Source organism: Taeniopygia guttata, chromosome 3, assembly GCF_048771995.1.
Source record: "Taeniopygia guttata chromosome 3, bTaeGut7.mat, whole genome shotgun sequence".
Classification (NCBI taxonomy): domain Eukaryota; kingdom Metazoa; phylum Chordata; class Aves; order Passeriformes; family Estrildidae; genus Taeniopygia; species Taeniopygia guttata.
In genome coordinates this window covers 25,638,428-25,658,512 of record NC_133027.1, presented here as the reverse complement: position 1 = coordinate 25,658,512, position 20,085 = coordinate 25,638,428, and the positions used below count along the sequence as shown (strand labels likewise).

Genomic DNA, 20,085 nt, shown 5'->3' with positions numbered 1-20,085 from the left:
AAATAATCTAATCACACTCTTTTGTTTGCTTTTGTGATTTTCCCATCTTGATATTTACCCCAAATGAATGCCATTTTAAAAGCAAAGAGATGCTGAATCTTATTGGACTTGGACAGACAGGGAATTTCTCAGAGTTATTTTTGCTAAGCTTTAGATCACTGAATACCTTTGGTATTTTTTGGAAAACCTTTCAACCTTATGTCCTAATTTTCAGTAGGTTTTTTTTTTTTTTTTTCTCAGTAGCTGTTACAGTACTGTGATTTAGATTTGGAATGAGAGTGATGTTGATAATACACTGATTTTTTGAGTTTTGCCAAGTAAGGACTTTTTTTTTTTTTTTTTTTGTCTCATGCTTTAATGGTGAAGAGGAATGTAAAATAAAGTAGGAGGATCCTAGCTGGGAGAGGTGGCTGCAAGTGACCAAAAGGATATTCCACACCATAGAACTCATGCCCAGTATATAAACTGGGGGAAGTTACCCAGAAACACATCCAGTCTGGGTTCAGGAAGGGGGATTCTGGTGTTGGTCAGCAGGTGGTGAGCAATTGTATTGTACAGCACTTCTTTTTCCCTTTTTATTATCACTTGCCATTATTATTGTATTTTACATTATTTTTGAATATTAAACTGTTCTTATTTCAATCTAAAAGTTTTACTTTGATTTTATCCCCCATTCCACTGGGGTGCGTGGGGGGAGAGATGAAGTTGAGAGAGTGACTGCTTAATTTCCAACTGGGCTTAAATCATGACTTTATTTCATATCCAAATTTTCCATTTTTATTTAGAAGAAAAGAAAGAGATTTTAAGAAATCATTAAGAAGGTCTATTTATCAATTACTGAAAATTACTTTTGAAAGGGAGTTTTCTTCTCTCTGGCAAAAATATTCTGTGAGAAATAATCCACCTAGCTTTTCCAAAAGAAACTATCATGGTCTTCAATCAAAAAAAACCTTGAATAAAAAAAAGCAATTTCACAAAACCACATTCAATCCCCTTCAGGAAAAAAAAAATAAGCAGGTGTTTCTATTTACTCCAAGGAAACCTGCTCCAAGTGACTCTGTGAAAAGAATTCTGTTGCTCTTTCAGATAAATGGATGAGTTCTTGAGGTCTTATATAAAATTATTTTCTTAATTTTGTGTCCAATTTTATATAGTAGAGGCACCTTAGCTATCCTTTTCAGTAATAACTTTCCCTTGACATTATCTCTGTAGGAGCAAGCCTTGAATACACAACTCTGCCTGACAGGTAAAAAACTAGAATACAGAGACTGTTTCAGTAGTGTTAAAGAGAATGGAAACTGGGTTTTTTTGAACATTTCCCAGTTTGTTTTTCAATAAACTACACCACTAAAATGTAGGTGGACTTCACAAGAAAAGCATAAAGAAATCTATCAGGAAAAAAGTAAGCTGATAATTAATCATCATATAAAATAATTTAAAAATGGGAAATACAACCTAACACAACAAAAGGCTTGTGGCTTCAAAACTGAAGTGTTTTGGCAAATAACAGAAACTACCTTCAAGTGTGCTTGCACTCACTTTTGTAGGCAAAATGCTTTTAACAGCAAATACAGTGATGACTTCTGAAGAGTGTGCTAAATAATATTATACAAATTGTCTCCTTAAGACTGAAGATATGAACAGAAAACAAATACAGCCTTAAAAATAAAGAGGAATGGCAGGTTTTAGATCTCAAGCTAATTTCTGCAGATTACTTGCTATTAGTAGAAGTCAATGCTTTGCATTAACCAAGGATTTAAAATGCTTGCTGGATACAAACATATGCAGTCCAAGAACTTCTCATCTCAGCTTCTTCCCCGGACTTGGTTGTGTAACTGTTATAATGTTATCAGAGAAAAAACAGTGCAAGTATCCTGGGTCATGTCCTATTCTTAGTGCTGGATCACAAAAGCCTAGTACACTTCAAAAATTAGCAATTTTATCTACTCAATTAGATAAAAGTTTAATTCTTAAACTTGTATTAAAAATAAGAAGGTTAGGGTCACTGATTTCTGTTCACCATAAGAGAAACCTTCTTAGAAAATGGTTGCTGGAATTGGAAATTGTAGTTTTGCATAGACTTTTCAACATGAGAGGTGAGTCAAATTGAGTCAGTGAGCCAAGAGTTAAATCATTCCCACATATCCCACAGATCTACTGTAATGAATTGTATGGGGGACAGTCTCATGGATTTAACTGCATGAATCATCAGACACTGTATCTTTTCCCCATGATCTCCTCATGTATTTCTCTTTGCTATAAAATGTTTGAATGTTGCTGTTTAATTTTTAACTATAATACCTGATGTTGATTATCTGACAATGAAAAAGTAATTATTTTTTCCCCATGAAAGAAAAAGGGAACTCAAGCCCAGGTTTCTTTATTCAGGAACAAAATAGTTTGGATTATGACTTTCAGTGGTTTAAGATGTTACTTGTTTGTACTTATTTTGAGTCTAAGATCGAGTGAGGGCAACTGAGAGAAAAACATAAAGAAAAACAGTCTCCAAAGCCAAAAACCCAGATATTACTAACAGTAGTCAAGACTTTGGACTTTGGATACGTGAATCATTTAATTATGTAGTAAATCACAGAATGTTGTTGCTCTGTCTGGCTGTCTCCTCAACATTAAACCACAAGCTCTTTGCCTCACATATCAATTTTATCTCCATTAGTATGGCTTTTTGTGTTAAACATTCAACCAATGTTTTTTCAGGGCACAGAAGTTTCAGTTTAGTAGTTGGCTAATCCATTTAATCTGCTGCATTATTCCATTTAAATCTTTCAGTGAATTGCTAATTAAAATAGAGGGGAAATATGTTTCCAGCTAATGTACATCTCAGTGTCCTCTTATTAAAGCCTTTTGTCATTCTGAGCTCTTTCCAAGCGTTGAAAATTTATCTTGTTCATGAAAGATTATCAAGGCTTTTAATAATATTTGTTTGTTTCCTCCAAGCCTTAAAGTGATAGTCCATAGATTTAATTGCAGCCAAAGGCATGGGCTTTTGAGATCTTCCTAGATTTTTTCAGTGTCATGACTTCAGGAGTTGCAGGTTTTTAGTGACATATGGATCCTATATTGTTGTTTGGCACTGATACTAAAGCGATTCAGAAATTAAAGTCTGAGCGATTTGCCTGAACAAGCTGCAAACATTCAGGATGGCTACTTTACTTTACTAACTTTGAAGAGATTTGTCTGAACTAGAACCACAGCTACTCCATCCAATGTACTTCCTTGACTGAACTGTACTTTCCTTACCAAACAGACTATGGCATTTTATACCAACAAATCTGCCCCAGGTTTTCTTTTCCTATAGACATCACATTTCTTTTCCTAGATGGAACTAAGAAAGCCAGAAGACTAGAAAGAAGAACAAAATATTTAAAAACTCAGCCAACCAACCAACCAACCAACAACAACAACAACAAAAAAAATTGCAAAGAATCTGGTAGAGAACAAATATGACAGGTTTGATCAGAAATCCTAGCTTAAATGTACAGATCTGAAAGAAATCTATCACTGAGTTCTCATCTTTGATGTGAATTTAGTCTTTTTTCATTTAGAGACTTTGAGATAAAAATGACAGTTTTGTATGTAATTTTTCAGCCATCAATCTTCTTAAAATAGGAGAGTGCCAATGAAAAAATAAAAATTACCAAACTAATATTTTGGCCTCTTTAGTCCCACTTGCCATTTGCAGTTTCATTGTGCCTCTTTAACTGATTTTTATTCTGGTCTAATTAAGAAATGTAATTGTGTATGTATGGATCCATGAAAGCATGTATGTACATACACATATACACATGCAAGATTCTGAAAATACTGTCTTCCTATGAATATTACGCACCAGTCATTTTAGTTTTAAGCAACTTTAAGATGCCATTGCATGTGGGATTCCTGTAATCTAATCTAGAATTTCTCATTTTAGCTATTTAAGTGTGATGTTATCCCACAAATTCTATTATACTCTACAAGGAGAAATCAGACCCAACAAAGCTATTCAGCTCACCTTTCAATACTTAAGCTAGAGCAGATGAATATCTATAAAATATCTATAAAATATCTATAAAATATAAAGGGAAACATGCAGAGGCATAGGAATTTAACTTTTCTACATCAAAACCTAGCTGTTACTTATCCCAGTCTCCATTACTCACTTTTTCTGCTTATCTCCCTGTGTCTGGAATAGACACAGAAACTGCCTGAGAGATTCTGCTCTCTCTAAGTATCAGTGGGTCAGTCCATCCTGCCTCCAGATTAGTGAAAGCCCAGTTTCACTAGAGAGACTGTGACCAAACCCAAACACTCTGCTACCCACAACAGTCTCCACCTGGCTGTTCCACATTTTCCTCTCCTCCTTCTATGCTCTTCCATCTGTTCATATTCTTTCCCTGAGTCTGAGGTTACACAGTACCTCACTGGAAATTGACTCCCAGTCTTGTCACAGCTGATTTTATAAATAAGCCTTTGAATGATAAAAAATAACTTGCAACTTCCCCTTTGCAGAACAAGGGAAGTCAGTCTAAACATTTTAAATCCTTCCAGTACAATGATCAATTGAGCAGTTTGTATGAGCATTTCTGGTTTTGTACAAATAGCTCTTGCAGGCATCAACAAAATGTATTTGCATTTTATCACTTCATTGCCTTATATGTTGCACAATTCATGGGCAATTTAAGGCATTTTCAAAAATGTTTCTACGAGATTACACATATCATCTTAATAGGGTCAGCCATTATTATGGCTGCCTTTTACAAGTATTGAATGTCTCTTATGGAAGGGATTATAAATAAAAATAAGCCTACAATAAACTTCAACTGAAAAAAACCTGCATATTTTATCCTATCTATCAGCATGTCTCTTCTCCTTTTTGTCTCACCAGGAGCCATCTCAGCTAAGCAAAATGCAAATATTCATCAGTGTTTTATCTGAAGTACAATTATGATGAGATTCCCATGAGTTTTTTATTGAGGTCAAGGAGTCTAAATTTTCCTTTGCTTCCAAGCTGTATATGAGTGACAAAGAACTTACACCTGCAACACATATTTTGCATTCATATTCATTGAAACTAATAAATTTTATTAAAAAGTGACGGCTCAATCCTGAAAAATTAAAATTTATGCAATGAAGTGGTTTAGAATTCATGATGCAGAATCACATTTTATGGCTGGATTTATCATTGCTCCAACAGCCTCCAACTTGACAAGATCTAATTCAGTTTTTACAGTTAAACAGGTCTGCAAGTATTTTATATGGCACAGCCTTGAAAGCCACAGCATTTCAACGTTTGTACCTTAGACAATTCCAGGACTGCTAATTCTTTATACTGTTGGATCCATTGGATACTTCAGTAATATTCAAATTAAGTAAATTAGCTAGTAAGAAAATGCATCCCCCCCATATTAAACTCTGACCAAGTCTGAGCTTTCTTATATAATATAATCTTCAATTTTCTTCTTTTTCCTTCATTCAAGTTCTTTTTCAGTACATCAGATCACTTGTCTTTCCTCCTTCTCAGTGTTTACCAGTGACCATTCAACACAATCCTGTCTTTGTCAAGGTCCTCAGATTTTGCTCATAGTGGCCCCTTGCCGAAGGGTTGCTATCTTTTCTTTGCACAGCCTGTCAGTTCCCATTTAAATCAGCACAGAATCCACTCCAGCACAGAAATACAGAATCACAGATTATGCCAACTTGCAAGGGACCCACAAGGATAATTGAGTCCAACTCCTGGCCCTGCACAGGACACCCCAAGAGCCACACCAGGTGCCCGAGAACACTGTCCAAATGCTTCTTGAACTCTGCCAGGCTTGATGCTGTGACCACTGCCCTGGGGAGCTGTTCCAGCGCCCAACCACCTTCTGGGTGAAGAACCTTTTTCTAATATCCAGCCTAAACCTCCCCTGGCACAACTTTGGGCCATTCCCTTGGATTCTGTCACTGTTCACCACAGAGTAAAGATCAGTGTCTGCCCCTCCTCCTCCCCTCACAAGAAGCTGTAGCTGCAGTGAGGTCTCCCCTCAGTCTCCTCCAGGCTGAACAGACCAAGTGACCTCAGCTGCTCCTCATACAGCTTCCCCTCAAGGCCCTTCCCCATCTTTTTTGCCCTCCTTTGGATTCCCTCTAATAGTTTAATATCTTTCTTATATTGCAGTGCCCAAAATTACTCCCAGCACTCGAGGTGAGGCTACCCCAGTGCAGAGCAGAGTGGGGCAATGCCCTCCCTTGCCCATTGGCCAGGATGGGCCTGATGCCCCCAGGACAGGGCTGGCCTTTCTGGCTGCCAGGGCACTGCTGGTTCATACTCAACTTTCAATCAGCCCGGTTCCGCAGGTCCTTTTCTGTGGCACTACCTTTCAGCATCTCATTTCCCAGTCTGTCTGTACATCCAGGGTTGCCTCATCTCAGGTGCAGAATCTGGCACTTCCCCTTGTTGAACTTCATCTGGTACATGTGGTTGGCACTTTAGTTATCTCCTCCTCTCTCCCGCCTTAGACATCACTTTTTCTCTGGTGCCATTCTTGCACAATCACTCATCTGGGTAGGTTATTCTGCACAAATGTGGAACAGCTTCTCTTAGGGAAGAGTTGTCATCACCCTATGCTTGCACCAAGCAGACTTCACAGCCCTCCCAACACCTGAACTCACAGCCTCACAGCAGTTCATTCCAGAGCTAAAGTATTTAATTGCACTGCAAATTTTACTGTCTAATGTTATTGGTTTCTCATGGCTGTTACCTTAAATACACAAACAAAAACCAACACTTACCATCTGTCCTCCATAAACATATTTCCCTAATTTAGTGCTCCATTTTTCTACACTAAATTCCAGTTTCTCTTTTTCATTGCTTCACAATATTCTCTATAATCATATTATAGGGAGTTCTCCCTCTGTGAGCCTGAGTCAGTACTTTTTGCAGCAGTATCAAAGATGATCTGGCATAAGCCTGCTGCTTCTGTTTGCTTCTCTTGTAGTCCATAGCCAGAAGTTTCCACAACCATGAAGGGCATTCCCATGCCCTTCATGAAGATGTCGTCACAAGCACAAAATGCACCTTATTTTTCAATTTTATGTTCTTGAAGTACTTGTAGAAAATCCTCTCAGTAATCTTCCTAGCACACATTGAATCATTACATATATGATATTCTAGACCACCAGTAAAATATTTGCTTGAGATTCTACAGTCATTTTTCTGTGTATTCACTTGCTGATTTAATAAATTCATCTTTGCATATTCCCTCCATGGCAAAGAATAAAACCTTGTGGCGTGTTCAGTAATTCAAGCATATTCATTATTAGACACTAGTCTTCTTAACATAGTGCCCCTGGTCTACACCTTAGAGGAAATCCACTAGTGTACTACACACATGCTTCTGAAACAGTTTTACATATAAAATCAGCAGCATCTCAGCAGCAGTTGGTTTCTATCCAGGGCACAGAGAGTCTAGACAGCTGTGCCAGTAAGCTATGCTATTTAAGAGGGAGGTGGTTGTCATGTTTTCATGTTCCTATTTGCATTCTGTTTGGTGGTATATTTGAAGAAAATTATATCAACTTTGTTCACAACTTGATATGTACTTGGAATATTTGTGAATACCCAACCAAGTATTTTAATTTGGTGTATACATATGTGTATACTTTTTAAATATGTGTGTGTGTATGTGCGTTTTAACTATATTTATACAGGGTTTAATGGTTTATTCTATAAACATTATATTTTAATTTTTTGAAAAAATATAAGAGTAGATTAAGAGATGATAGGTTTACACCTCTTTTCAATACTCTCTAAAATTCGTAGACAAGGCAAAAATGAAACATCAGTCTTATGCTGGGAGCTAGCAGTGTTCCATGTGTGACAGACAAATTGGGTTACAAACTCGTCATTGATGTTTTATTACACTCATGACTGGCAGAGAAAAAGGGTAAAAGAATGTGCTTTACTCACCCAAGGAGTTTGACTGAATGAGTTTTCCATTTAGATCCTGCTTTCTGGGAGTGTTGATATATTCCCTCTTTGTAAAGGAAAAAATCTTCATACACTTTCATTATAGCTGAAAAACAATAGGAAAAATCACCACCACAGTCAGAAAACATAACCTCTATTATTCTTTGCTCCTTGCATTTTACCAGTGAAATTCTTGTGTATTGGACTGCATTAAGTGTACATTGTAATTCCACTAAAAGCATCAATTTATCAGAAGTGTCTTGCTGTGAGTGAACCAATAGAAATACTTCAACAGAGCTCTCTCTAAGGTCTCTTATCAAGTTTGTTAGTTTTCCTTGTCATGGAAACTTCCTCTCACTGACTTCTTCCAATGCAGTGAGAAGAAATATTGCCTCATGAAGGCTTACATAAATTTTGAAATCTAATTTAAAAAAATTAATTTCCCCAAGGTTCATATATAAACTACTCAGTTCTGGCTGGCATATGCACATTCAAGAAAAGTATTTAACAGAAAGTGAAATATGGTGGAGTGAAATGCCTTTTTCTGAAACTTAAATTTCATCAAATACACAATAATCTCCTTAAAGAAAATTAGATTGCTTGTATATGTATAAATTGTGACAGTTAAAAGTGTGGGAAAAAATCACCCCATTTTTCATACCAGTGAAAAAGTGAACATTCATAACTGGTGAACTGAAAATTTTGTGCAAGAGAATAAAGATTACAAGTTGCATTTTATACCCATTTATTATTTCTTAGGAGCATCATTAATTTGTTTATTAAGAAAATAGTTCTGGGTTTCCTTTCCACACATGTTCTGCCATCTTAGTACCATTTGCTTTATGGTGGCATACCAGATCCAGAGAAATGAAAATACTTTTCAGGTCTACATTACCTTTAGATTCCATTGAATTAGAAGCATTAAACATAAGTTTCATTCCATTCCATTATTTGGTTGGACCATTTATAATATAAGTGCTTGGTATAGATCTGCAGTATGCACTAAGTTGATCTCATGCTGCCATTTTTTTCTGCCTGGCATACTTACCAATTTTTTTCCGTACATAATATTTTCAAAACTTAAAGGAAATTAACTATCTTTACAACAACCTCTATCATATTTGGCTGAAAATATGAAACAGTCAAAAATTTTAGGAGATGAGAGAGAATTCTCAAAACATGATGAAATGAGGCCATTTGCCTTGCCACAGATGAGCCTGATATTGTGCCCCTTCCCCATCACATCTTGGTTGAAGCTCTGGCAATGAGACCTGCTGCTCCTGAGCAAAGACTCTCCTTCCTCTCTGAGAAAGGGGAGTCCCATCTGATGCCAGCATGCCTGCTGCTTAGGCCATTCTATTGTCAAACCCCCCCAGGATTTTAGCTGGGACGCCAGCCGTGGGGCCATGTATTAACAGACTCAGCCCATCTGTTTCCTCCAGTGCCTTCAACTGTAGGTACAGAGGAGAACATAACTGGTGCCCTAAATGAGACACGTTCTTGTCTGTGAAGAGATATCATACCTAAATTTTTTCCATTGAAACAAAGTAGAAATTTTTGACGTGTATTTCCAGAATAACTTTAGTTTATGAACTTTATTTTAGTTTATAACTTTAGTTTATAGAATTGTATCCATAATTATATATTATCTATACATTGCATGCCTGGGCATGTGTGTATACATACATTTGTATATGTGAGTAAATATATATACCTATATACATGTAATACCTTGCAATCAGGAGCTAAATAATGGCATAGTCTGGAGTTAGAGTGGTCTGTGTGCACCAAGTACACGATGGACAAAGACTACGATAATTCTAGATCTAGCACTGAGACATTTTTATTTATTCAGTGACTTTGTCCTTATACACACTGTGATTTGGACAGGACAAGGTGATCACAGTCCACCACCTAATTTTGTTCCTTCTCACACAGGAAAGACTGCATTTCACAAAATGAATAGATTAATTATTAATGAATCAGAAAAGGCAGTGATTTTCATAAGATTTACTATAGTTCATGCCTGAGCTACTTCAGGTGTGCTGAGCTTGTCAGATCTATGCATATAGATGCAGCAGACTAAAAGATTGATTCCACTATGGATTCCCCTGCATAAAATTCTTAAATAGGAATTTTTGTCTCTTTTTAATCATACAAAGACATGAGAAATGAAAACTAGTTGCCACAAAAGGGAACAAAGTTTAGTGCTCTATACATTAATACAGCCTAGTGCTTTCTACAGATAATTTTCTTCATCTTTTTACAGATTCACTTTCTTTAACAAATATAAACTTTTTTCCCAAGATCATAACACCTGAAATTGTAAGTTTTGTGGGGCAAAACTCTGATGTATTGCAAACAATGTGTGAGCCTTTCTTTTAATAGAGACTAATGTGTCAGAGAGGATAATTTTCCTACATCAGCATTATAACCATCAGAGTATTTCCTAAAGTCTATGAAAAAAAAAAAAAAAGGGGATGAATGGGCAATATTAGGATTGTCCATCTGAATGTTTTCAAATTATTGGTGAAATTTCACTATGTTTACATGAAAATGGATTTCTTAATAAAACTAGTATTTCATCGCTGAATCAAAAAATGCAAATTGCTCAGTTTCTGTACCATGTATGACAATGACATAGGCCAGAGAGAAATTGTCATTCAAAGTTGAAAGCTGTATAACATAAAATATTCATTACATTTCTAAACCTACTGCTTCGCAGTTGTTAAAAAACCATTTTTTTCTTAACCTTGAATATGTCCAAAAATCAAAATCCATTCATCATTATTATCTTTTAAAGAATCCTGAATATTTCCCAGCTATTAAACATTGCTTAGTACATTAGATAAGACCACCCCTAAGCACTCTGTAAGTTCTTCAGGTATGACAAGTGAATAAATAATGAAAAACCTTCTTCAGTATTTGAAGATCATTTGCAGGAAAAAGTATGATATGGTTTTAAAATTAGACTTTTGCCCTAGTTGAATTCGTAATATTGGAAGACAGAAGAGAGGATTATTTACAAATCACATGGTCATAACTGTGATTCTTTAAAACTCGTATTATAGCCAAAAGAAAAACAGCAAGTGTTTCATTCAGTGATGCATACTCTCAGTTATATGTTGTCATGTAGATCTTGATTTTTCTACAAACAGCTTTACCTTAGCCTGATACACAAAAGCATTAATTTTTTTAAAATATATGAATTGTTGAATGGCTGAATCCTAACAAATGGTTGAATATTGATTTTTTTAATGTATAAAATTTCATCGTAGTGGATTAATCTAGAAAAATGTTTGAGGTTTGAAACTATCTTGAGGATCCTAAATTTTAGCATTTTCTAAAGCTGGCAGAAAATACTATCTTTGCATCTAGATCAAATGCAGTGTGGGAAATAATATTTTCCTTGAGCAAAGAGAACAAAAAAAAAGACTGATGATGTTGATCTTGTTAAGTCTGAGCTTCAGACTTAATTGCAGCTGCCCACATAAAGAGCTTTAAGAAGTAATTTTCACTACATGATGCACCAAAATTAATTCTATCTAATAATCAAAACCATTTGAATAATAAATTGAAGATTATGATAATTCCTTATATAATTAAAGGCAGTAGAAATGCAGAAGTCCCCTGAAGTAAAATTCTTTGGTTTGGCATCAGCCAGCCGTCCAAGAGTGGTGGAGATCCTGGACTATGACCTTTCTCCATCATCCCAAGCCCCACATCCATCAACCTCTCTAGTTACACTGGCCTGGGCTGTGAGCAGGAACCTGCATTTTCAGCTGGCACCACACATGGCCACAAATGGACAGTATCCAGGGTAAAATAAAAAAAAATGCTCGCAGTTCTCTACTCAATGCTGAAGTCTTTTTTTATGACCTCTGAGAAGTCAGGGATCTTCATTGCAGAGCTCAGTAGAAAAATTCAAAAATGGTAGGCATCAGCAAGAGCATTTGGGCTCTGAAGTGAGAAATTCTGGGGTATTTCAGTACTGAATGATCTGCTGGAAGGCCCAAATAGTTCAGCATTACCTTCAGAGGAGAGCAGGTCTGGTGGGCTGGCCTTAGATGTGGGGCAATCAACCCCAGCTCTTCAGAAACAAGTTTGGCTAACATTTAATTCCACCTGCACAGCCACAAATTGCTATTTCACCAATGGCCAAAGAACTATCATGAAAAAAAGGCACAGAGATTTCCTGCACACAGATTTTGCACAAATTTTCAATGTATCCAGCACAAGGTCATTTCACTCTGATGCAGTCATGCTGCCTTCAGGGCCACTATTTAACCACCAAATGTCCCTGGATGAGCTACAGTGCATATGACCAGTTTCTTCACTGTGGCATATAATTTGTATTTTCTAATATTTTGATACAAGTTCATTGCACAGTCTATTTCAATAAGGTTATGATCTAAACTTACTATACCTTGCACTGGTCCTCTGTCCTTGATTTCTTTCATTATATCAGTTTCCTGAGAGTAGGTGAGAGCAGCAACAGAGAGAGCAAGGGAAGATTACATTGATTAAATAAAATTCAAACACATACTAATTTATCGTTGTGTGTACATATATATAGTATAAATATACCTTTGTACTCGTATTTCTGCTGGAGAATATTTGGTTTACCAAATTAACACAACCTTCAGAAACATGTTTAAGAAGAACAACTGCAGTGTTATGACTGCATGCTTTCTTTTTTATTTCTATGGGACCAAAAAGTATCAACTTTAAAGAAATTATGTACAACTGAGAAACTATAAAGAATTTCAACTCATAGGAAAATTCAAGGGCAACATAAAGGAAAAATCACAGTTCTAGTCTTGAAGTTAAGTGAACATATTTTAATCAAACCTCAAAGGAGTAAAATTGTTGAGACAACAGATGAATTTCATGAACTTACTTTTGAGGACACCCTGTAGTGAGAGGCACACCGGTATAATCGATTGGATTTTTCAAAAGCATTGGGACATGGCCCATTTGTATGGTTTTTTCCATATTCACTTGACACATAACACTGATTTTCAGCTGATGGCCCCAGGTGTTTGTTCCAAAATGATGGATAACAAGCATATGATACAACCCTGTTCAGGTAGTTAAAAAAAAACTTGATAAGAAGCTCGCTCAAAAATTTTTGCCATTTTACTTCAAGCTTTTAATTATTTTGCAAATGTCATTTTTCATCTAATATTCTTCAGGAATGTGGATGGCATACCTTCAGCTGGATGGCATTTCCTTCAATTGATATACATGATATTTATGATTAAGCTTCCACTACAGTATTCCTCTCCCCACCCTTCTCCAAAGAGAGTTAGGGTAAAAAATGTGTTTAGTAACTGTCACCTGGTACATTCATCTTATTAATGATGCATGAAAGTTCACACTGAAAAGATCAATAAATTACCAATGTTGTCAATGGGCTTCATTTTTCAAAAATGGCTTGTGAAATGGAATACATGGAATGCTGTTAGACATTTCTGAAACAATATACACATTTCTGAGTTCATGCCATGCAGGCCTAAGAGAGGGTTTCTTTTACAGAGCATAATTAAATATTTTACTGAAGCAGAATACTTTAAAATAGTCAGACCTATAAAAAGCATTTGTATTTAAGTAGCTCATCAATTATACTGGACTTTCTGAACCTGAGGAACTGAAAACTATATTTCTACACAATATTGCATATAACTCCATATTGTGTATACTTAGCTGCATACTTAGCTGTCAGGAATTTTACAAGATATATATACTTTGCTGTCAGGAGTTTTACAAGACAAGCCCATATATGCTTCAGCTGTTTTGAATAAGAATTTTACCATTAGCACTTGGTGATAGAAAATCTGAGAATATCTTTTTCTTTCTGCCCAAAGCAGACCACATATGCACAGTAGCACACTGGAGCTGTGCGGTAATCTCAATAAGATCTCTGAACTGAGAGTCACAGTCACATTTGAATCTTTCCACCAACCACAGTTTCTGCAGCCTTGATTATCACAATTGAACAGCTTTCTGCTGAAGTACAATTTCATATGCGCTGAAGCATAATGTCATATGTGCTGAAGCATCAGCACAACAGTAAACATTAAAAACACTGCAAGGAGAAGACTCTTCCAAAAGAGTCATAGAAGAAAAACAGAAATAGATGTGAATAGGTTTATATGCACAAATATAGATACATATATACGAAAATAATGTTAGAAACAAGCAGGATCCAGGGCCAACCAGGAAAACTCTGTAGTGTGTTCACACATTCTTGACAGAATTCATTTGAAGTCATGTTTGTGTGCTCAATCAATGTGGATTCATTGCATTTATGTATTTGAATTGTGAGATAAGAAAATAATCCTAAACATTAGACTAAGTTATTTGCAAGTTGGCTAATAACAATAAGATCTTTCTCATAACCTACAGCTGCCAAGAGGCCAAGGTACAAATCAGATTAAGCCCTATTGTGATTGGAAGCAATATTTACATTCATGTGTAACTTCTATACCACCTGAAAATGAAGTGTTTCTTCCTGATTCTTGATGAATATAACCTTTTAGGTTTTCTTATTAGTTAAAATAGATGCTTTCAAGAACATTTATTTCTCCCAAATTATGACCTGCAATGAAGCACTTAAAACTAATGATAATTAGCAATAGAATACATACATGTTTTTAATTAATGGAGGAAGACAAAGAGAAAGTGATATTTAAATAGTGTTTCAGCTCCATTTACAGCAGATTTCACTGTTAATTGGGTGTTTAGTGGTTCTGAAAAGTCAAGTCTTAGTACTGGCCTAGCTTCCTTGAGCTTTATGGAAATCTTTTTCTGACTTCACTAGGGACAGTTTAGGTCAGCACTTGATTTTTCTGGACATCTGTCAAACCCCTCAGCTGAGCACACTCCAGAAATAAAAACAGCAGAAACTTTAAACAGCACTGAATGCCTCTGTGATAATTTATAAGGTCCCACAGAAAATCAATGTGTTTTCTCCCTATTGCAGGGTATGGAGATAATGACAAAATGATTGTAATATAACGATTCCTAAAAATAAGTCACCCAAGAGTGTGTGGAAGCAAGAATTATTTGACAGTCCTAACTTGTCCTAAAAGACACTTCTAACTTGTAGGCCATAAATTTCCAATTATTTTTTTTTCATTGTCACAGGTAAAATGTTATGTGGTTTAGCTACAAAACTGATTAAATTATGAGAGATTTAACATTAGGCTAGATGGACACTTTTCAGACCCAGAAGTGCAGTTCATGTGTTCTTCCAGTATCTGTTCTAAAGATACTTGGATATTTCCCTGAATGTGTTTATTTGTGTCTGGAAATGTTGGAATAGGTTTTGAAATATCATTTGAACTTTGAGGAAAGAAAAGCAGAATGTAGAAATGTTTAAAAAAATACGTAAGTAGGAATACTTTCATGTGTAGTACTTTGATGACAAATCAATGATCAGGGATAAAAATGGGTAGCAAGCAAAGGTCTCTCATAGCACAGTGATGTTGTACATGTTGGAGCTAGCTCCATGGCAACAAAAATCACAATCAATGACTAAGAAAATAATCCTGGATTGCTGAGATTTGTTGGAGATTTAGATAATTTCCAAAAATTCATTATGGTTTTCACAACTGCCCTTCAGATTTTTCCCTGTTGCAAGAGGCTGGTGAATAATATGAGGCTGAGCAATAAGCAAGTACTTGGGAGTGTGGAGGTGAAAAGACAGTTCGCAGGTGTGCTGTGTGAGCTGAGGTGCTGTGGCTCTCCGTTTCCAGGCTCACATCAGTCAGAAATCCTGCTCAGCACACCACTGTCACTGCTACTGAGTCAGGTCAAACATAATGTCATTGCATTCACACCAGAACAAGCTCCTGCAAGGGTACAGCTAGGTTGATAATGAAGTGCCTTGCAGAGCTTAAGCCTGCCTTGCTTTTCTTTTAAAAATAAGCTAACTCTTTTATACTTAAATTTCTTCTGCATAACAGGCCATGCCACTAACTGCAGTGCTAAGGTCAAAATAATACTATGTTCTGGCATAGTAAGAATTTTATTATTATGGGGTTCATGGTAGTTGTAACAGTCAGAGAGAATAGAAAACCAGGAGATTGCCTATTGCTGCATTCTTTACAGCTTTTCCTCTAAAAATAACATGGTCCAACTGTTTTAGAGATAATGCTCATAAAAATTATTCTCACTTCTCTTATCTACACCAGCAATTCTTGCGCTCCTGTTTTTAACAGGCAAGAAAACAGTCCAGAGAGAAAGAGATGCAATTACTCTCTCAAAAACATGAGCTACTGAGTAAAATGCAACTGTTCTTCTAGTTACAGAAAAGTATTGCAGTTTAAAAGTACTTACAATTAAAATGTTAAGTTATAACTTTCATTTCTTCATTAATGAAGCCTTTTCCCTTAGCCCCTGAGGTGCTGAGGGGCCTTTGCTAATCACTCAGCTGAAGGATCTCCTTCTTAAAACCTAAATGAAAGCTGGCTTAGTGTTGAAACCCGGAGAGAAAAAGGTAGAGGAGCACTCGAACTAAACTCTCCCCATAACAATACAAAGTCCTTGTCACATCAGAAATACTTTGACACACTTGCAGAAAGCAGAATTATCACTTGTATAGTGTGACAGGTCTTCTCCTGAATCCCCAGAGTGCCATGTCAACTATGACACATCACGTCTGACATTCTTTTGCTCTTGACATGGTTTGTTTGTTTGTTTGTGTTATAAATAAAATCAAAAGTTGACAGAGAACACCTGAGATCACTCTGTCTGTCAATTTCAGGTATATCAGAGTAAAGGATGAGATTGTATGAAAGCAAGACAGGAAATAGATTTTGGTATCAAACAGAAAGGATAAAAATATTCTGGTAATGTGAGAAACAGCAGGATTTAATGATATGGTATCTAAAATGTAGTTATTGAATTTCTTCTGGAAGGCATTTCCAGGCATACAAACTTCAAGGAGTGGACTGGAAGCAGGATGTGTGGATTTCCCATGACAGGTAATGATGACAGGGTGAGACAGTCTGGCCATGATGAAATGACTGGATCCAAAGAGAATAAGGAAAGCAATACCTATCATTTACCTTGTCTTTAGTGACATTTTCGGCATAGGTTTCTGTGGTGTCCCTCTAGTTTATTGGATTAGCTAAATTGCTTACAAGGTCAATAGTAGACTGGCATGTTGAAAGGTCGACAGACCAAAGTGACTGGTGTCTGTTTATTAACGGAATTCCCCAGGAGACAACACAAAAGCAATGCTTTCATATCTCTATTAACATTCTGGACAGACAGATGTAAGTCACCTTTAGCAAGCTTGTGAAGAATGTAAAACTTTTAGGGAGTGATTAGCATGCATGGCTGCTGTTCAGAGCAGTGTTAATAGGCTGAAGAAATGCACCTGACAGAAATATCCTGAATTCCAACAAAGACATATGGCAAATCCTGCCTCTGAGCCAGAGCTGCCCAGGTACTGTCAGGGCACTGCCCATGTAGAAAGTCATTTAACAGAGAAGGACATGAGGTCCTGAGAAACAGAAAGTTGAATGTAGGTGAGCAGTGAACCGTCTTGGCAAATGTTGACGGTCAATACTGGGCTGTGTTACCAAGAACATAACCAAGACATTATGAAAAATTAATCTTCCCCTCAAATTACAACTCAGATGGAGCTGTATTTTCACTTATGTGTTTCCTGGGAAAGACACTGACAAACTGAGCAAATCCACTGGAAGGCACCTCGGGGACTGGAGCTGAGGAAGCTGGACTTTTTCAGTTTAGAGAAGAAGAGAAAGCCAAAAGAATATATCATTCCTGTCTTCAACTACATACGAAGAAGTATAGAAAAGACAGAACAAAACTATTGGAGATGCACAGTGAAAACCTGGAAGGAAGGTACCAGTCAAAAGTTGTATGAAGGAAAATGCTGATATAAGAAAAAAGTGTTTGACCATAGGTCAAAAAAACTGACCTGTTGCAAGAAAGGTTGTGGAACCTCCATCCATGAAGATACTCAAAATGTGTCCAGGGAAATGGCCTAAATAGCCTGATCTAATTTTAAAGTCATGCTTTGAGCAGAATGTTGGATCAGGTCACCTCCAAAGTTCCAACCAAAGTAATTTTGTCATTCCATAAATTATTATATCCCATTTTAAAGGTTCTAGCTTTTCATGGGGAATTTGATAGCTCTTAACTCTGCTTAGTCTGATCTGAAGCAAGAAGGATCTAGGTACAGTCTTTAATGGAGTGTTGCACTCTGGAACCCTGGAATGAGATGATTACAAGGTGCTACATTGAGAAAAGATGTTTGATTCTTTTGAATATTCACAATGTTGCCTCATGCAACTGGCTGCTTACTCAAGGTTGTTTCAAATGAAGAGCCTGTATCCCAAAAAACACAGAAGTTTTAAGACATTTACAGTATTGTCTTACTGCAAATTAAATAACTGTTTCAATTTAAAATAATCAGACAGATAAAATATTTACCCATGTGTTTTCAGATATCTCCAGGCACCATCAATACTTCCACCATTACATCCATGTTGATTCCTGGTATCACAAGAGATCAAGTTCTGAGCAGAAAGGTTGTCTGTGATCTGACCCTTTGAATGAATTGCTATTCTATCTGCTGCAACACCTGTTTGAAAATAAATTTTCTGTTATCAAAATCAAGTAATTACTCAAAACTTTGCATTAGTTTTTGTGAAAGAGGGACAGAAAAACAACCTCAACATTTTCTGTCTGTGCAGATATCTTCACTAAACAGTACTGACATAATCTCTCCAGACTTTTGTGAGAAAGTGTTGTGAAACTGCAGAGCATCACAAGCAACTTTGCTGTTATATGACAAATTCCTAGATTTACTGGCTATTATAAAGTCCCAAATACCTAAATATCAGATGAGACATTTGCATAATTGTCTGTATCATGTTTGTAAATGCATATTCACATCTGGTTGTTGCTGGAATCTGTGATATTTAAATGATTCCGAGATTGTAAAAAGTCTCTGTCTTTCTGCCCCGTTGCCAAAGAAGAAGCCATAATTCGTCTGTGCTGTTTTCAAGGTTGTTTATTCTGTTTATCTCTAACATGTTCTGCTGCCCTGCCACAGGTCTGTCCTGCAGGGCAGCGTGTGGGGCTCTGCCCCCAGTGGGATGTTACAAACATTATATACCAGAAACTACGTGTGCTGTATTTATAATAATGTGCCAATATCTGTCACCTATGTTGAACAGTGTGTCCCCAGTCTAAACCAGTAGAAAAATGCCAACACTACAGTGAAACAAGGAAGGCATGAAGAAGAAGAAAAAGACAAGGCATTCCCAATTTCATCCATCTTGCCCCCTTTGAAGCCCTTATCTAGAATCCTAAAATTCTACTTTTGCACCCATGCCACACTAATTATTACTTATATCAAACACTCAGAGCTTGTAATTCATCCTGTAAGATTGAAAACTCTTTTCCATGGATAGAGATCAGACAGTGTGTCTCGGGGCTCTGTACAGGGGGTTCCTGATCTCCTTGCCAGGGTCCCAGGCCCTCCAGGGCAGTCAGAGGGAAGCTCTGGATTCCCACAATTGTCTTCAGCAAAAGAAACAAATACTTCCCAACTTTCTGCAGCTGAATCTCCAAATCTCTTTCCTTTCTTTTCAACCTTTCTTTCCTTTATGTGAGGGGAAAGAAAAAAAAAGAACAGTCCTATGAAGAAGAAAATTCAAGACTGAAAATATTTATTGGCTTTATTACAAAGAATATTTGGAGATGTTCACATTGAAGCTTAAATGTACGACTCTTTGTACCTCCTTCCCTTATTACACAAAATTATTCCTCAGACATAGATACCTTATCCAAATTCAGTCAGATAATCATGATTCTTAGTACTTATATATTTATGAACTGATTTAAAGGCAGACTAGGTTAACTAAGTTGTGGGTCAAATTAAGATGCTTTTATTTTACCAAATGACAATGCAGCAATCACTAAGCTTTATTGTAAATCATTACCTATGATTAAATTATATATGTATTCATTTTAGTACCACATTTTTGATTTTTAAAAAAATTTTTTTAAAATCTTTTGAAATCTAAATCCCAATCAAAATCAACACTAACTTTGGTGAACTCTGAAAAAGACTTCAAAAAAGAAAGTTTGCTGGT

The 20,085-nt window shown here is 36.4% G+C and overlaps 1 protein-coding gene across 2 annotated transcripts in view; it reads right to left on the bottom strand.

The window, feature by feature from the left end:
• Positions 1 to 20,085, bottom strand: part of TINAG (tubulointerstitial nephritis antigen) — a 78,511-nt gene that overhangs the window by 47,376 nt on the left and 11,050 nt on the right. For both annotated transcript variants that reach the window (XM_002193189.6, XM_072926453.1), the window contains 4 exons: positions 18,416 to 18,566; positions 12,846 to 13,026; positions 12,372 to 12,417; positions 7,946 to 8,051 (listed from right to left, as the gene is read on the bottom strand). In XM_002193189.6, coding sequence (XP_002193225.5) covers positions 7,946 to 8,051; positions 12,372 to 12,417; positions 12,846 to 13,026; positions 18,416 to 18,566 — 484 coding nt within the window. The remainder of the gene's footprint in view (positions 1 to 7,945; positions 8,052 to 12,371; positions 12,418 to 12,845; positions 13,027 to 18,415; positions 18,567 to 20,085) is intronic.